Source organism: Nicotiana tomentosiformis, chromosome 6 (genome assembly GCF_000390325.3).
Source record: "Nicotiana tomentosiformis chromosome 6, ASM39032v3, whole genome shotgun sequence".
NCBI lineage: Eukaryota > Viridiplantae > Streptophyta > Magnoliopsida > Solanales > Solanaceae > Nicotiana > Nicotiana tomentosiformis.
The window spans coordinates 20368878-20385898 of record NC_090817.1 but is presented as its reverse complement, the minus strand read 5'-3'; the positions used below and the strand labels follow the sequence as shown (position 1 = coordinate 20385898).

The 17021-nt window shown below is 38.2% G+C and overlaps 1 protein-coding gene across 1 annotated transcript; it reads left to right on the top strand.

Annotated features, from left to right (window-relative positions):
- Nucleotides 1–2653: 2653 nt before the first annotated feature.
- LOC104111420 (LOB domain-containing protein 2) lies at nt 2654–3813 on the top strand. Its single transcript, XM_009621117.3, has 2 exons — nt 2654–3263; nt 3752–3813. The coding sequence occupies exons 1-2, from the start codon at nt 2654–2656 to the stop codon at nt 3811–3813; spliced, it is 672 nt and encodes a 223-aa protein (XP_009619412.1).
- The last annotated feature ends 13208 nt before the right edge of the window (nt 3814–17021 follow it).

The window sequence follows — 17021 nt, the reverse complement described above, 5'->3', positions numbered from 1 at the left end:
ATAAAATTCACAATCCAATTATAAAAAAACGAAGGTAGATTCATGAAATATAACCAAAACCGTGTAGAGAACACTTACCCCAATTCATATGTTGAAATGTACCTCAAACATCGCCTCAATCCGAGCTCCATAGCTCTCAAAATGAAGAAAGAACCAAAATCCTCGATAATATAGCTTATGCCTGAGCGATTCCGTATTTGCGGATAATTCGTCGCATCTGCGACCACCGCTTTTGCGGTAAATCTTCTCTTCTGCGAAAACAACTGACCCAGCAATCCCTCGCACCTATGGTCTTGAAGCCGCTTCTCTAATCGCGCTTTTGCGCACTTGAACCGCATCTGCGGTTGCGCAGGTGCGTCCAATCACCCGCACCTACGATCATCATGCCGAGCTCCCCTTCACATTTTTGCGACTCATTTGTCGCTTCTGCGACCATCGCACCTGCAAACCAGCCGCATGTGATATCACACCCACACCAGCAGCTCGCAAAAATCCAAAAATGCAATGAAATGATCCGAGCCTCATCCGAAACTCACCCGAGCCCCTCGGGACCCCTTCTGAACATGCCAACAAGTTTTATAACACAATACGGACCTACTCAAGGCCTCAAAACACACATAAAAATATCAAAACGATAAATCGCAACTCAAATAAACTTTGAAAGTTCAAACTTCCAAAACCGATGCCGAAACCTATCAAATCATGTCCGATTGACCTCAAATTTTGCACACAAGTCACATTCGACATTACGAACCTGCTCCAACTTCCGGAATCGAAATTCGACCCCGATATCAAAAAGTTCACTCCCGGTCAAACTTTCCAAAATCCAACTTTCGCCATTTCAGGCCAAATTCCACTACGGATCTCCAAATCACAATCCGGACGCGCTCCTAAGACCAAAATCACCCAACGGACCTACGGGAACCATCAAAACTTTGTTCCGGGTTTAAATTCATAAAAAGTTAAACTTGGTCAACTCTCCCAATTTAAAGCTTCTACCATGACATCCGTTCTTCCAATTCGATTCCGAATAACCTGAAAAATCAAAACCGACGATTTACATAAGTCAAAATACATCATACAGAGCTACTCACGTCCCATAAACTACCGAGCGAAGTGCAAATGCTCAAAACGACCGGTCGGGTCGTTACAATATTAGAATAGGCTATCTACATCATACCGAGTGCAGCCCTCCCCGAATCCTACATGAATGCAAGATGCTTCGTGCATCTCTTATTTTTGTTATCATTTAATAAACATAGGTGCACTAGATATGATAATTAACAAGAAATTTAGTTTTCTACTAAACCAATTGGTCTCCGTCACTTCAACTTTAAGCTAAGTGTAGTAAGGCATAAAGCGTTGAGTTTCTTCTAAACTATTCCTTTGTGTGATGAAATGAACATGTATAGAAACACACAAACATGTAAAAACAGTATAAGAATAATGGATTTGATCAGGAGTCCAGCTATTAGGGTTATGACTCGCACAAGATACCAATATTCATCTGCAAGACTGCAGCAACAAAGCTATGGATTGGATGGGATCAGATATCCATGCGTTGCTACACCTGAAATTCAAGATTTTGGCGCATCATACTACTAATGGACGTGGAATATTATATCCGATAATGTGGCCCATTTTGTTGTGCTACTACTTTAATATAAGTTGTAACGGAATCAGTTTATTTAATTAATAAGTAATTTCATTTCCATATTATTTTTATTATTTCATTCTAAAAAGAATGATATCTTTTTAAATTTGTTATCAACTTAACTTAAACTCCCAAGTTTACTTTTACAGCCCACAAATATTATGACATATTTAAGAATATAGATATTAAAAGTTATTATTCTTTTCTTAAATTTCATACTCTTCACCGTATAAATTGAAACAGATTTTTTTTTAAGCAAGGAATTCCAAGGAGAATTGAAACAGACTTAGGAGCACAGCCAGTCATCAAAAATGCTAAATTGTTTTTGTAAGATACTACATTCGAATGTCTAAATTGCATTTACGTAGTGAGTCCACATGGCTTGTATGATAAGCTTTTATATTTTTTTCTATACATGCAAGCATTGTTGGTAACTCTTGATTTTATCCCTAATCTAAAATTATCTTTTGTATTTTCTAGGTGATAAGTCTAATTGAAAAGTAAGTTCAGAATTACCTTTGGCACCTAACTAATTGTATTTATCATTTGGTATCCAGTGAATGGAAGAAGTTTTCCTCCCTAACAAAGTCATCTCTTCATCAAATTTCACTAACAATATCTAGTATACTTCTCCCTCTCATGAAAAGGAGATCTCTAACTACGAATCTTGTTTAAGAAGTAATTTACTAATACAAATCAAGATTAGTCTGCAAATTTTCAAATGTAAATAACTTGGTGACACTTACTATTCATGTGATTTACCTATATACAACCCTATATATCAACCAAGTGTCCTTTTTATTCTATTCTTTTATTATGGCCATCTTTTCGTGCTCCTAACTACTTGTAAATTTTCTTCTTGCACCTTTACAACAATTTACATATATAAGCAGTCTTTAATACCTTTTTGTAATCTTCCCTCATATCATTATATAATTAAAGCACACTATCAAACTAAATTTAAATCTTTTTGATTGAATTCATTTTGATATATATAAGATGCAAAAGACTAGTGGAACAGCTGCATGTGCATCATGCAAACATCAAAGAAAGAAATGTACAGAAAAATGCGTATTAGCTCCTTATTTCCCAGCTGAAAAAAGCCGAGAATTCAAGGCAGTACATAAGGTTTTTGGTGTCAGCAACATCACAAAAATAGTGAAAAATCTAAAGGAAGATCATGATCGGAGAAAAGCCGTCGAATCCCTAATCTGGGAAGCATTTTGCAGGCAAAAAGATCCAGTTTTTGGTCCTTATGGAGAGTACAAAAGGATTTATGAGGAACTCAAGTTGTACAAAAGCCAATATGAACAAATTCTGCAAATGCCAATTAGCCAAGGGAGTAATAATAATGGCATGGCATATGAAACAACAGCACAAGGATTGATTAATGGATGGAATATTAATAAGAGGAATGAGAATAACTTGTTATATATAAATGAGAATTCCACTGTGGAATCTTGGTCATCGTATAACAATAAGAATAATCCATTACATCATCACGTCCAGAATATTGAAAAATTAAGAACAGAAAATAATAATGGTTCTATAGTTATTGTGCCTCAACCACAGGCCTATAATGAATTCAACCAACAATATTTTCTGGCAGGTATCTATTCCTAGCACCTTAACATATCCTTTTGTTTTTTAAAACGTTTTAAATAATATATATGCAACGATAATTTAAAGGTTTTTAAGCTATCAGTGTAATTTTAACTTTAGGTTATTACTCGGTCACAAAATAATGTTTGATAGAAAAAGTTATCTGTAATTGACTCTTATTTTCTCATTTCATTTTATGCAACCTATTTGACTGCACAGATTTATTGGGAAAAAAAAAATTCTTTTAAAATTTATGGTCTTAAACATGTCATGATATTTGTATGGCTATTAAAATAATTTTGTCGTTTAAGATGACATAGGAAGTTTATTTAAGTTTTTTCAAATATAAAAATATGTTATTCTTTTTGTAACCTACTAAAAAGGAACAAGTGTCGCGTAAAATAAAATAGATAAAGTAAGTAACTATATATATTGTGAAAAAACACAGAAACTGATGATTTACTTTTTGTCTTTCCTTTTCTGTGGTGTTTACAGGTCAGTATAATCCAATAGATTTCAAGTCAAGGGAAAGCATGCTGTGGGAAGACCACTCCTGAAAATCCTGAGTTTTTTTTCCATCTTCTTTATTTCCTTTTTGTTTCTAGTCCTCTTAATCCTTTTTTGTTAACTTTTCTAGCCATTTTATGGATATATATTGCACAAAAGTATTATATGTTCTATGGTCTCTTCAACAAGAAGTTATACCAGTAGTATAATTTAGTGATAAATTTAGGAGCACCGTAGTTGTAGGATTGTGAGGTTAAAGGACAATAAAATGTCTATAAATTTTCTTACGTCGAAACAAACATAATCGACAACTAAGCTGGTGAATTTATCTAATAACTATGTTTTCAGTTTCAAGCTAGTCTATAGTTTATCTGTATGGTGTTCAACTCTTTGCAAATAAGACTTAGCGTTGTAAATCTAAAGAAATAGCAAGCCAGGTTCCGGGAGCAAGACTTCCAAAGGCTTCCAAAGGCAGCGCTATAAGAGCAATACTAGACAAAAAATACATTTATATTACCTCCGTTCCAGTTTATGTGAACCTATTTCTTTTTTAGTCCGTTCCAAAAAGAATGACCCCTTTCTAAATTTGGAAATAATTTTGCTTAAACTTACAATTCTACCCTTAATGAGAAGTTTTTATAACCACACAAATACTCTGGACCCCTTTTTGAATTGTTTAGGATCACAAATTCCAAAAGTCTTCATTTTTTCTTAAACTCCGTGCTCAGTCAAACAAATTCACATAAATTGGAACAGAGGGAGTATTATTTAGCTTGATAGTAAAATGTAGCATAAGTTTTGCTAGGATTTCATATGTTACAATGGTTGTTCAAGTACCTTTTTATAGCTATCCCTAGGGAACAAGATCCTAGGATCAAACCCCTCTTAAATGACAATAATGGGGGCCATTGACGAATGTGTAACGGCAGGCCATGAATGCCAAAATTCTCTGCAACAGCTGCATATTTAATACATAAGGATATTCTTCATTAAATGTCATACGATGACAAACATTTGTTTGCCTATGTTGACTGCGTTCCCTTCGGGATCTACCCGATACCAACCGGAGTTGTTGTCCTCAGTCTTGGCTCCTAGTTGCTTCATCTTTTGCCCCCCCCCCTCTGGTTCCATGTGTCATGTAATCATTCGAGCATTTAATATAAACCAATTTTACCGTATACATGTATTCATGTCCAATGTATCCAGGAGACTTTTGGTTTCTTCTTCTTCTTCTTCTTAATTGCAAAACACCACTGTTGGTTGTGCTTATGCTTTTTTCTTCTTCTTGGTTGCAAAATAGGTTTGTTAGATTTATTGTTGTTTTGACAATTTGATGATTGGGGTTTGTTCTTTATGATATTTAAAAGTTACTTTTCGAATTTGAGTTCATTTGGAATAGATTTGGGTATTGAATGTGTATTGGATTGTTGAAATTCGAAGAACAGATTTATGTTTCAGAACATATTATGTTTCAGAACTTAAGATTCGAAATCTGAAGTTGCATTAAAGAGATTGTACTACTTAAGATTTGAATTTATGAAGTTGCATTCGAAAGATGGAAGAACCTAAGATTTGATTTCTGATATTGAATTGAAGAGACAAAACTACTTTAGATTCCGGTGGGTAAATTTTGCAATTTATTATATAATACGAGTATAAGTTCAATGATTGTCCCAAAAGTGAATATATGTGCAAATGCCCCCTTTTTTTAAATAGCAACATCTAGATGAGATGCACCCGCCCAAATTAAAGAAGTGTGTTCGTCTTAACAAGATATATTAGACTTGGGCCTATGGTCATACTCATGAGTGGAAATGGTGTGGGGTAGCCACTTTTTAATGTGCTATTTAGTTTTTATTCAATATTTTTAATGTGAGCAAAAATAGCCACTACTTTATTAAATTAATACGAAAAGATAGTTTTACCCTTTTGTCACGACCCAAAATCCATTAAGGTCGTGATGGCGCCGGACACCGCCGTTAGGCAAACCAAAAATAAATACTTGATTTGGTTCTCATTTTTAATACTTTTGAAATCATATTTTCCTTCTATTAAATAGTAAAAGATGGAATTCACAGTGTAAATAATAATATTCTTAACAATTTCAATACAGAACAACCCATAATCACCCCAAAACCCGATGTCACAAGTGTATGAGCATCCACTAAGAAGTAAAAATAAAGTACAACATCTGTCCGGAATATAACTTAGACATGAAGAATACAAATAACTCTAAAGGAGACTCTGCTTGCTGCGGGTTGCAATATGAAATGCAGCTCTCGTAAGTCCCCGTATGCATATGCGCCTCTGCTCTCACAAGGCCACCAGTCACATATGTACCTGCACAAAAATATGCAGCAAGTATAGTATGAGTACGTAATCAATGTGTACCCAGTAAGTATCGAGTCTAACCCCGGAGAAGTAGTGACGAGGGGTCGACATCGACACTCACTAGTGGTCCAAAAATATCACGTACATTAAGAAGGTGAGCAAATACGAGGCAAAGTAAATAAATGAAATAAACAAGTGTAAATATGTGGTACAATTATCCTCCTTACAATAAACTCAAGCTCTTAACTAGCAAATTCCTCCTCAACCAGAGCATATATATATATATATATATATATATATATATATATATATATATATATATATATATATATATATACTGTATATTGGATCTCACCAAGCAAATTGTTATAATTCGAATCAGGGGGAAATTTATAGATACCCCGGCTTCTTGCCAAATATTACACACGATTTCCATGAGGATATGATATAGGAAATGTCGAGGCATACGTCCTGATCCAACATAAATATTTAAACTGTGCACTGCCGAGGGTCGAACGGCCCGAACCATAGATACATCTATTAAACTACCGAGGCTAACAACCCCCTCCCATGAGAGTGTGGTACATAAATCCTGCCGAGGCAAACAGCCTGATCCCATAAGAGTGAAATAAAAATTTCTGCCGAGGCGAACAACCCGACCCCATAAGAGTTAAATACATAATCCTGCCGAGGCGAACGACCCGATCCCATTAGAATAAGAAACTTTGACGGGTCCTTGACCCCACTCACAAATAAACATGTGAGTTTTAATTTCTTTAACAAAAACCTTTCAATAAGGTGTATATATATATATATATATATATATATCACGAAAACATGCCGTAGGGGGAGTAAAGTTATTCAGTAACTAATCGTGAAATCGTGAAGTCTCTATAATAGCAAGTCTAGTCTCAAGTAGAAATGTAAAATAAAGAATTAAACAAGCAAGGATAATACCTATAGTACAAGTATAGCATGGTGTGAACCTAAGTCTACCCAGATAATAGCATGAATTTAACTACGTATGGACTCTCGTCACCTCGTGCGTACGTAGTCCCCGCAACAAGTTGTAGACATCAAATATACCACCTAGGTATAGCTTACCCCTCACAGAGTTAGACAGGAGACTTACCTCACTCCGACGTTCTAAAACCGGCTCCAATACCTCCCTATCACCTCGAACCGGCGACTGCCGATCAAAACCTAGTCAAATAAGATGCAACCCAATCAAAATATACTCTAATACTCATAATTAATTAATTTCTAATAATTTTTAATTCCGCTCGAAAAATCGATAAAGCAACCCTCGGGTCCATGTGCCCGGATTCCGAAAATATTCGAAGACAAACACTACCCATAGTACTACTAGCTCAGATATATAATTTATTCTCAATTTCATGCCCAAATTCATGATCAAAATCCAAGAATATCAATTTCTAGGGTTTTTTACAAAATCTCTAATTTTTACTAATTTTCATGTTTAAATCCCTATATAAACCATGTATTTAACCTAAAATGAGAAGAAGTCACTTACCCATAATAGAGGATGGAGATGGCACTCCAAACATGTTCCAAAATCGGCTCCCATAGACAAAATGAACTGAACTTGAACCCAACTCTCGTTTTAAAGAAAATACTACCTAGGCACGATCTTCGAACCAGCGGTCCAATAGCCGCTTTTGTGGCTCCGCACCTGCGGAAATTCCATCGCAGGTGCGGTTCAAGCTCAGCCCAACATTTCCCGCTTCTGCGGCTCTTCGTGCACAGGTGCGGTCCCGCTTCTGCGGAACTTGACCGCATCTGCGGTCCCTCTTGGACGCTTTTGCGGCTCCGCATCTGCGGCCAAAAACCTCGCAGGTGCGGTTACACCAGATATTAGCTGCCTTAGCATTTTCCTAAGTCCAAAAATTAATCCGTTAAGCATCCGAAACTTATCCGAGGCCCCCGGGACCCCAACCAAACATTCCAACAAGTCCTAAAAACATCATGCAAACTTAGTCGAGCCTTTTGGTCACATCAAACAACGCTAAAAACACAAATAACCCTCCAATTCAAACTTAATGAACTTCGAAATTTCAAACTTCTACAATCAACGCCGAAACCTATCAAATTACGTCCGATTGACCTCAAATTTTTCACACAAGTCATAATTGACATTACGGGCCTACTCTAACTTTCGGAATTAAAATCCGACCCATATATAAAAAAGTCAACTCCCGGTCAAACTTCCAAAAACCTTCAAATTCCAACTTTTGCCAAATGACCTACGGACCTCCAAATCTACATCTGGACGCGCTCCTAATACCAGAATTACCATACAGATCTATTCCCAGACTCGGAATCCCAAGCGGACATAAATAATATTGAAATGCACTTCAACCCAAATTTAGGAAATTCTTCCAAAAATGACAACTTCCATAATAGGCACTGAAACGCTCCCGAGTCATCCAAAACCCGATCCGGACATACGCCCAAGTCCAAAATCATCATACGAATCTGTTGGAACCTTCTAATCCCGATTCCGAGGTTGTTTACTCAAAAATCAAGCCTTAGTCAATTCTTCTAACTTAAAGTTTCTGATATTAAAATTTTCTTCCCAAACTAACTTCGAACTTCCCGAAATTCTACTCGGACCACACGTATAAGTCAAACCGCTGAATGGCACGCTAGAGCTCAAAACGACCGGTCGGGTCGTTACATTCTCTCCCACTTAAACATACGTTTGTCCTCGAACGTGCTAAGAACTGCTCTGGAGTTGTCTGAAATTATTGTTTAACACCTCGTGCACCTACCCGTGCTATCACAACCCAGTTGAGCACATTTGCTCGAGCAAACCTGAAAATCCTCCCTTTTATCTGTCAAATAAGCCTTAGAGCAAAATTCCAACATCTGAAATTCTCTACCAGGTCTGTTTCCAACATAAGAACACCATATCCATCACTACATGGTGTACCAACATATGATTGTATAACCATACTAATTTATTACAATGCACCACGTAACTCATTTGCCTAAGGCACTCTTTCCAAGGCACAACAACTAAAATTTCCACTTACCCGAAGCCCGTGGTGTACCTCATGACCAATTAAGCCTTGCTTTAACTCTCGCAATACTGCCACGACAGAGAAGATGTATAGAACTCATAACCACCTACCGAATCACACTTTATGAAGTCTCTCCTCCTGACAAGAACCATTACCTCATTCTGGACTGAATATCAATATTTACTCTTTAATATGCTTCATATAAATCTGATCGCACTGATCCCAGGTCCAATAATCTCGTCTCACCTAATACAAGCTGCTCAGGTAGTAAGCCATCTCAGACACAACCAAAAGTCTCATATGATGCCACAATGTGCGAACAAGCTACAAACTCGAAGGTGATACATAAGGAAACGATCTCTGGAAAGATCTACTAAACCCATGTAACTAATTTAAACAACCGAAAAGATGTTATGAACCTTTCTCAGGAAATGAGAAGCAAAACACACAATGATAGATATGGGAATATGTACTCAATATCATACTGTTGCGGCGTTCAACCCGATCCACACATGATACCATTGCGGTGCACAACCTGATCCAACCATGATACCCGTGGAGGCATTCCAGCCAATCCAAACAACATATCCGTGGCGGTGTGCCACCCGATCCAACTATATACCCGTGGCGGCGTGCCACCCGATCCACACATAATAATCTAAAGAAAACATACATCGGGCCGTAACGCTTATACTCATGAAATGCCCGAATATCAACCACAAGCACGCCAAGTGCATAATACAAATCCTGGGGAGACGGGTAGCGTAGCGCGCTATAAAACGTAAGCACAACTAAGGTGCGATATATGATCTGCATCTCGAGAGCCTTCCTGCTCACATAATACTACAAACCATACGGGACCTCAATACGAGTTCGAATAATCAAATCACCTCACAACCCACCTGGTATAATATAGATTACACGGAATAGCTGACAACAGAAATAACATCCAAGGCCCGAAGACCCTTCCGTAAACAATGCTATGCTGAGATGAGCACATCCGGCCTGATATAGAGCCCACATTTACATTTAGATCCATCCACTAACCTCAAACCGATTCTGATCATACCATGCTTGGCTAAATAGCCTCTCAAGGACCCACAATGACCTATTCACGATACATATGAACAACCATCAAATCCGGAACAAATTTACACATTCCACAACCAAATAAATCGAGCGCCCTTCAGTCATAAATTCTCACATTAGCGATAGTACCACAATCTCCATACTTGGTTTTAAATCTTTAACCAGTCAAGTGACTACATGTCACACTTATACAATCTTCCTGTGGGATACACTCCCACGACCCTCCGCATCAGGTAACAAGTATGCACACCCATACCACCGACCACACTAATGTTGTAAAGTAAATCAAGAAGCTGCAAATCAGTACGGAAAGCCTCTTACATAGGACACCGATCTCAGTGAAGCAAAGGACAATACCAGCTTACGCTAAACATCTGAATTCTTCCCTGCTTATCCGAGCTCGTGACATTCTTGTCGACATCAACTGCAACCTTGATCCTCAACTTTCCAATTCCCATGCCGCTCACTGCACCTAACATACCAATACGCAAGAGTACAAGAATTTCATCATAACTCCCAAACCACCAATATGGTACACACTTCATCATATAGAAACTTTTCACTTAACTCATTTCAGGAGAACCATTGCCACACGTGACTGAATTCCCATAACCGCAGAAAATACAAACCTCGAGTGGTGGCCTAAACCACCATAATTCTTTCGGGCTCCATCTACACATAATAGGCCATAATACTCGAATGCCTCCAAATAAGATCAATTACGGCGACCATCAAACCTCGCACGTACCGCCACAAATCATATGTATACTTAACACACTGAAGGAACTGATCATTGCCACCATCATGCCAATTCAACCATTGCTAACCGAATCCAACTTCTTCTAATTTACTCTAGACTTGCCTTAGGAATAATAATAGCTCCATTCAAAACATCATGAACCCAATTATGCACTCATCCCGAGTGACCTTATTTCACGAGACCACGTTGTCTCCAAAAACCACGAGCCATCTCACACCCTCCTTATGCGCATATTCGCATCTTCAACTGGTACACCTATTCTGAAAATTCTTCCATGAATCCGAAGTTATTTTCTCTTGTTCCTCCGATGCTTCACCGCAGACTATAGACAACATAGAACATTCCAAGTCCCTTTTTCCATAATCTGCTGCCAAAACTCGATACTTAACCATACCACGGACTCGAAATCCTTAGGCACCGCACTTTGAATTTTTGAACCTACTAGAACCATTATTGAGAGTCACCCACTCTGACTTGTCCCCGAATATAATCAAACTCCAAGGATCTGCTAGCACATGAACACCGTCTCGAAGAAGCAACCGGTTGAATTCCTTTCCTTATACATTACATCCACATGAAGCATAGACTCTGAGTCTACCCAAGACATGAACATGAAACGATAAGGCCAAAGATAGCATACATTCCTCAAATCCTTTGCTTAAGTTACCACTGATGTTTTCTTTCTTTAGTCCTAATAACCCACCAATACACCGATAACCAGAAACTGCACAAGTTGACAACTACACAATCCAATCATAGACGGTGGGGCTCTCCCACTTAGCTTGAATTTACAATTACATAACCCTGGGACCCGCCAAGGTTTCTCCTTCCCCATTGACATCAGTTAAAAGTCTAACAACACATTCCAAACTCAAAGTCATGTTGCATCCAAATAAAATCCATGGTCCTAGTCACTGCCCGTCACGGTTCCCAAATTGCTCAAAGCTTCTCTCAAGGAGTGTGGCTATCCTACCACATAACCCATATGCTACTCTGCCACTCTCCCACTTTGGTCAAACCCTCTCCCTTAGGCAACTCCTCGACTTCTACTTTTCACACTAGACCTCCTAACAATTCAACGACCGTAAGACACCTCCCACATGTCCTTCCTCATCCTTCACTGCCTAATTGTTGCTCCAAACCTGAATCCATTTCTGTAACATTCGATCACATGAGTCGCCACCAACTCTAAACCTCTTAGAAGATCATCTTTCTCGAGCCATCAATACTAGAAGAACCAGTTCGATTCCGAAATCGCTACACTCCGTTATCTCTGACAACCGCATCTCAGGCACCATTTCACAACACCCTGCCTTGAAGGAAAATTGAAGAAGACCATAACAACAGTGAACCTTAGCGCGTTCAACACGGACAATGACACCACATCACAGATGAAAATTCCACCACGCTCAAAAATACCAAGTCTCGTCACTCCATCAACCCAAACCTGAACATTATCAGTTTGATTGCCTTTCCTCCGCTGGAAATAAAATACTGAATCTCTGAATCATGCACTGAGTAAAACCTCCTTTCAAGTTATTCGTTGCCTCGACGCATAGGCAAGCGTCCTACCAATACACAAATACTGTGCGATAGCAACACATAAATTGTCATAACAATCAATGCCAAATCTCAAAACCTTAGATAATACTGGTACTGAGCTGAAACGACAGAACGGCCTTCCGCCACGCGACGACTCTAGCCCAATCAAATACGCAGGGAGACACATCCTGCACCACATCTGTAGTACCATTACAATTCCTCGATTCCCAATTTATAACAAGCTCGTAACGTCGCATAAGATTGAATAGGAAATAAATAAAGGTACAAGCCTCAAAAATCATTTCGCACGATGAGGAATAAATAAGGGAAGTGCCCCTAACAGCCTTGTAGCCTCTCGAAGATAAGTACATACGTCTCCGTACCAATCCGCAAGACTCTATTAGACTCGCTCATGACTCGTGAGACCTAAGTGAACCTAGCACTCCGATACCATATTGTCACGACCCAAAATCCATTAAGGTCGTGATGGTGTCAGACACCGCCATCAGGCAAGTCAAAAATAAATACTTGATTTGGTTCTCATTTTTAATATTTTTGAAATCATATTTTCCTTCAATTAAATAGTAAAAGATGGAATTCACAGTGTAAATAATAATATTCTTAACAATTTCAATACAGAACAACCCATAATCACCCCAAAACCTGGTGTCACAAGTGCATGAGCATCAACTAAGAAGTAAAAATAAAGTACATTATCTGTCCGAAATATAACTTAGACAGGAAGAATACAAATAACTCTGAAGGAGACTCTGCTCGCTGCGGGTCGCAATATGGAATGCAGCTCACATAAGTCCCCGCATGCATACGTGCCTCTACTCTCACAAGGCCACTAGTCACATATGTACCTGCACAAAAAAGTGCAACAAGTGTAGTATGAGTACGTAATCAACGTGTACCTAGTAAGTATCTATCCTGACCCCGGAGAAGTAATGATGAGGGGTCGACATCGACACTCACTAGTGGTCCAACAATATTAAGTACAGTAAGGAGGTGAGCAAATACGAGGCAAAGTAAATAAATGAAATAAACAAGTATAAATATGTGGTACAATTATCCTCCTTACAATAAACTCAAGCTCTTAACTAGCAAATTCCTCCTCAACCGGAGCATATATATATATATATATATATATATATATATATATATATATATATATATATATATATGTATATTGGATCTCACCAAGCAGGTTGTTATAATTCGAATCAGGGGGAAATTTACAGATACCCCGACTTCTTGCCAAATATTACACACGATTTCCATGAGAATATGATATAGGTAATGTCGAGGCGTACGACCCGATCCAATATAAATATTTGAACTGTGCACTGTCGAGGGTCAAACAGCCCAAACCATAGATACATCTATTAAACTGCCGAGGCGAATGACCTGCTCCCATGAGAGTGTGGTAGAGTGTGGTACATAAATCCTGCCGAGGCGAACAGCCTGATCCCATAAGAGTAAAATACATAATCCTGGCGAGGCGAACGACCCGATCCCATTAGAATAAAAAGCTTTGATGGGTCCTTGACCCCACTCACGATATATATATATATATATATATATATATATATATATATATATATATATATATATATATATAAAAACATACCGTAGGGGGAGTAAAGTTATTCGGTGACTAATCGTGAAATTGTGAAGTTTCTACAATAGCAAGTATAGTCTCAAGTAGAAATGTAAAATAAGGAATTAAACAAGCAAGGATAATCCCTATAGTACAAGTACAGCATGGTGTGAACCTAAGTCTACCCGGACAATAGCATGAATTTAACTATGTACAGACTCTCGTCTTCTCGTGCATAGGTTGTGACCGCAACAAGTTGTACACATCAAATATACCACCTAGGAGTAGCTCCCCCCTCATAGAGTTAGACAGGAGACTTACCTCACTTCGGCGTTCTAAAACCGGCTCCAACACAGCCCTAACACCTTGGACCGGTGACCGCCGATCCAAAACTAGTCAAATAAGATGCAACCCAATCGAAACATATTCTAATACTCATAATTAATCAATTTATAACAATTTCCTACTCCGCTCGAAAAATCGATAAAGCAACCCTCGGGTCCATGTGCCCGGATTCCGAAAATTTTGAAAATAATCACTGCCCATAGCACTACGAGCTCAAATATATAATTTATTCTCAATTTCATGCCCAAATTAGTGATCAAAATTCAAGAATACCAATTTCTAGATTTTTCTTCAAAATCCTAAATATCTACTAATTTCCATGTTTAAATCCATATATAATCCATGTATTTAACCCAAAATGAGAAGAAGTCACTTACCCCATAATAGAGGATGAAAATGGCACTCCAAACCTGCTCCAAATTTGGCTCCAATGGACAAAATGAAGTGAAATTGAAACCAACTCTCGTTTTAAAGAAAACACTGCCCCAGCCATGATCTCCGTACCTGCTGTCCAATAGCCGCTTTTGCGGCTCCGCAACTACGGAAATTCCATCGCAGGTGAGGTTCAAGCTCAGCCCAACATTTCCCACTTCTGCGACCCAGCAACGCTCCTGCGTCTCTGCTTCTCCGGCTCTTCGTGCGCATGTGCGGTCCTGCTTCTGAGGAACTTGACCGCATCTGCGGTCCCAGCCAGAACCGCTTTTGAGACCCTCTTGGCCGCTTCTGCGGCTCCGCACCTGTGGACAAAACCTCGCAGGTGGGGTTACACCAGATACTAATTGCCTTAGCATTTTCCTTAGTCCAAAAATCGATCCGTTAAGCATCCGAAACTCACTCGAGGCCTCCGGGACCCCTGTTGATACCCAATTTTCCTTCATATTTTTCAAATAGCATGTATACTTTCAAAATATCATTCTGCATCACTATTTAATTTACAAGATATATATGAGCAGTTTTATAAATTTTTCATAATTTTGAGAGATTTAAAATTAATTTTATTGCATTTAATTTACCTGAATATTCACCAACTATTTTTTGTGATGACTTAATCATCCATATTATTATTTGCATATGTTTTAAATATTTTACTTTATTTCATATAGTTATATTAGTATTTTTAGGCTATTTACACAATCTTGCAATAATAGCCTTTATTTTGTAATTTATTGTATTTGTCATTTTATTCAAGGTCAAAATATTTTTTTTACATTTTTTATAATCTTATACTATTTTTTTAGATTATTAAGTTGCATAAGTATCATTTTTTATATTTTTTGTTTAACCATTTATTACGTTATTTCCCTTTAATCTCTTATTTAAAATCTGGCCCAATTTTAAGCTAATTTTCGGACGAAACGGACCAAAATCAGACCCAAAACTTTGGCCCACTCCACTTCACTCTTCAGGAGCCCAACCAAACGACCCCTTTAAAATCCGATCGCGACCCATTGCATTTAACCCACCCCATTTCTTATTCAATCCTGCCCGTTGATCTTCAATGATCAACGGCCCAAAATAAACCAACCCATCCCCTTATATCACCATAACCCAAACCCTATACCATTCCTCCTAAATCGTCTCCCCTAAACTCTTTCAGCACCCCCCCCATCATCTCCCAAACCTAAACCCTAGCCGACCATGGAAAGTTTTACCTATTCCTTCCTTATACGCATCCATACGTGGGATTTACTTGCCTTTTCTTGTTACCATTACTCGTTTTATGGTAACTTTCATTACCACTTCACTTATGGTAAGCCAGATCTGGTTTTGGTTCTTAATTTTGGGTGCGATTGTGGTTATATACACTTAAAAAAGATAAATTTCTCTTGTATATGGTATATCTCCAGTGATTCTGGCGAGATTGAGGCTTGTGAACGATTTGCCCTAAATCCGACTCCATTTAGGGTTTGCTTGACTTCTCCTAAATTGACTCTCAATCAATTTCGCATGCAATTCTTTCCCTTTTTATGATTGATTGACTGTTTTTCCTTTTTTGCAAGTGTTTAATTTTGCTACTATATAAACCCCTTCCCATTTTCCTTTGAGAGATACCGGAATCGCTAGTCTTTCACTAAAAACTAGAGTTATCACCTTATTGTTCTCTTTTTCTCTTGTTCTATACCTGGGTTCTTGGCCGGCTGGAAGCCAAAGCCGCTAAGATTCGATTATTCAACCTTTTCTTGGTGCGAGCATTACACAGGGTTCCTTTGAAGCCCATGGGAACTTTGACGCATTAAGCTTCTGGATTCTTGTGGAATTTTGTTCTTTACTGTTATCCGTTTAACTGGTAAGTCACTTGACTTTTTCAATTTCATTTTTATGCGCTTGTGACTTGCATGTATTCTCACTTCTAAAATTCATGGCTTGATGTGTTTGCGTGCAACTCTGTTAGCTTTACACTTGTTTAAGTCTCTTTAGCATGTTGTCAGTTCCGAAACATGCTTATGTTTAATTTGAATAATCTGGACTCAAGTCTGCTTAGCCAATGTGTTCTAGGCTACTTCTGTATGTGACCTTGTCAGCCATACATTCGTTTGATCCTCT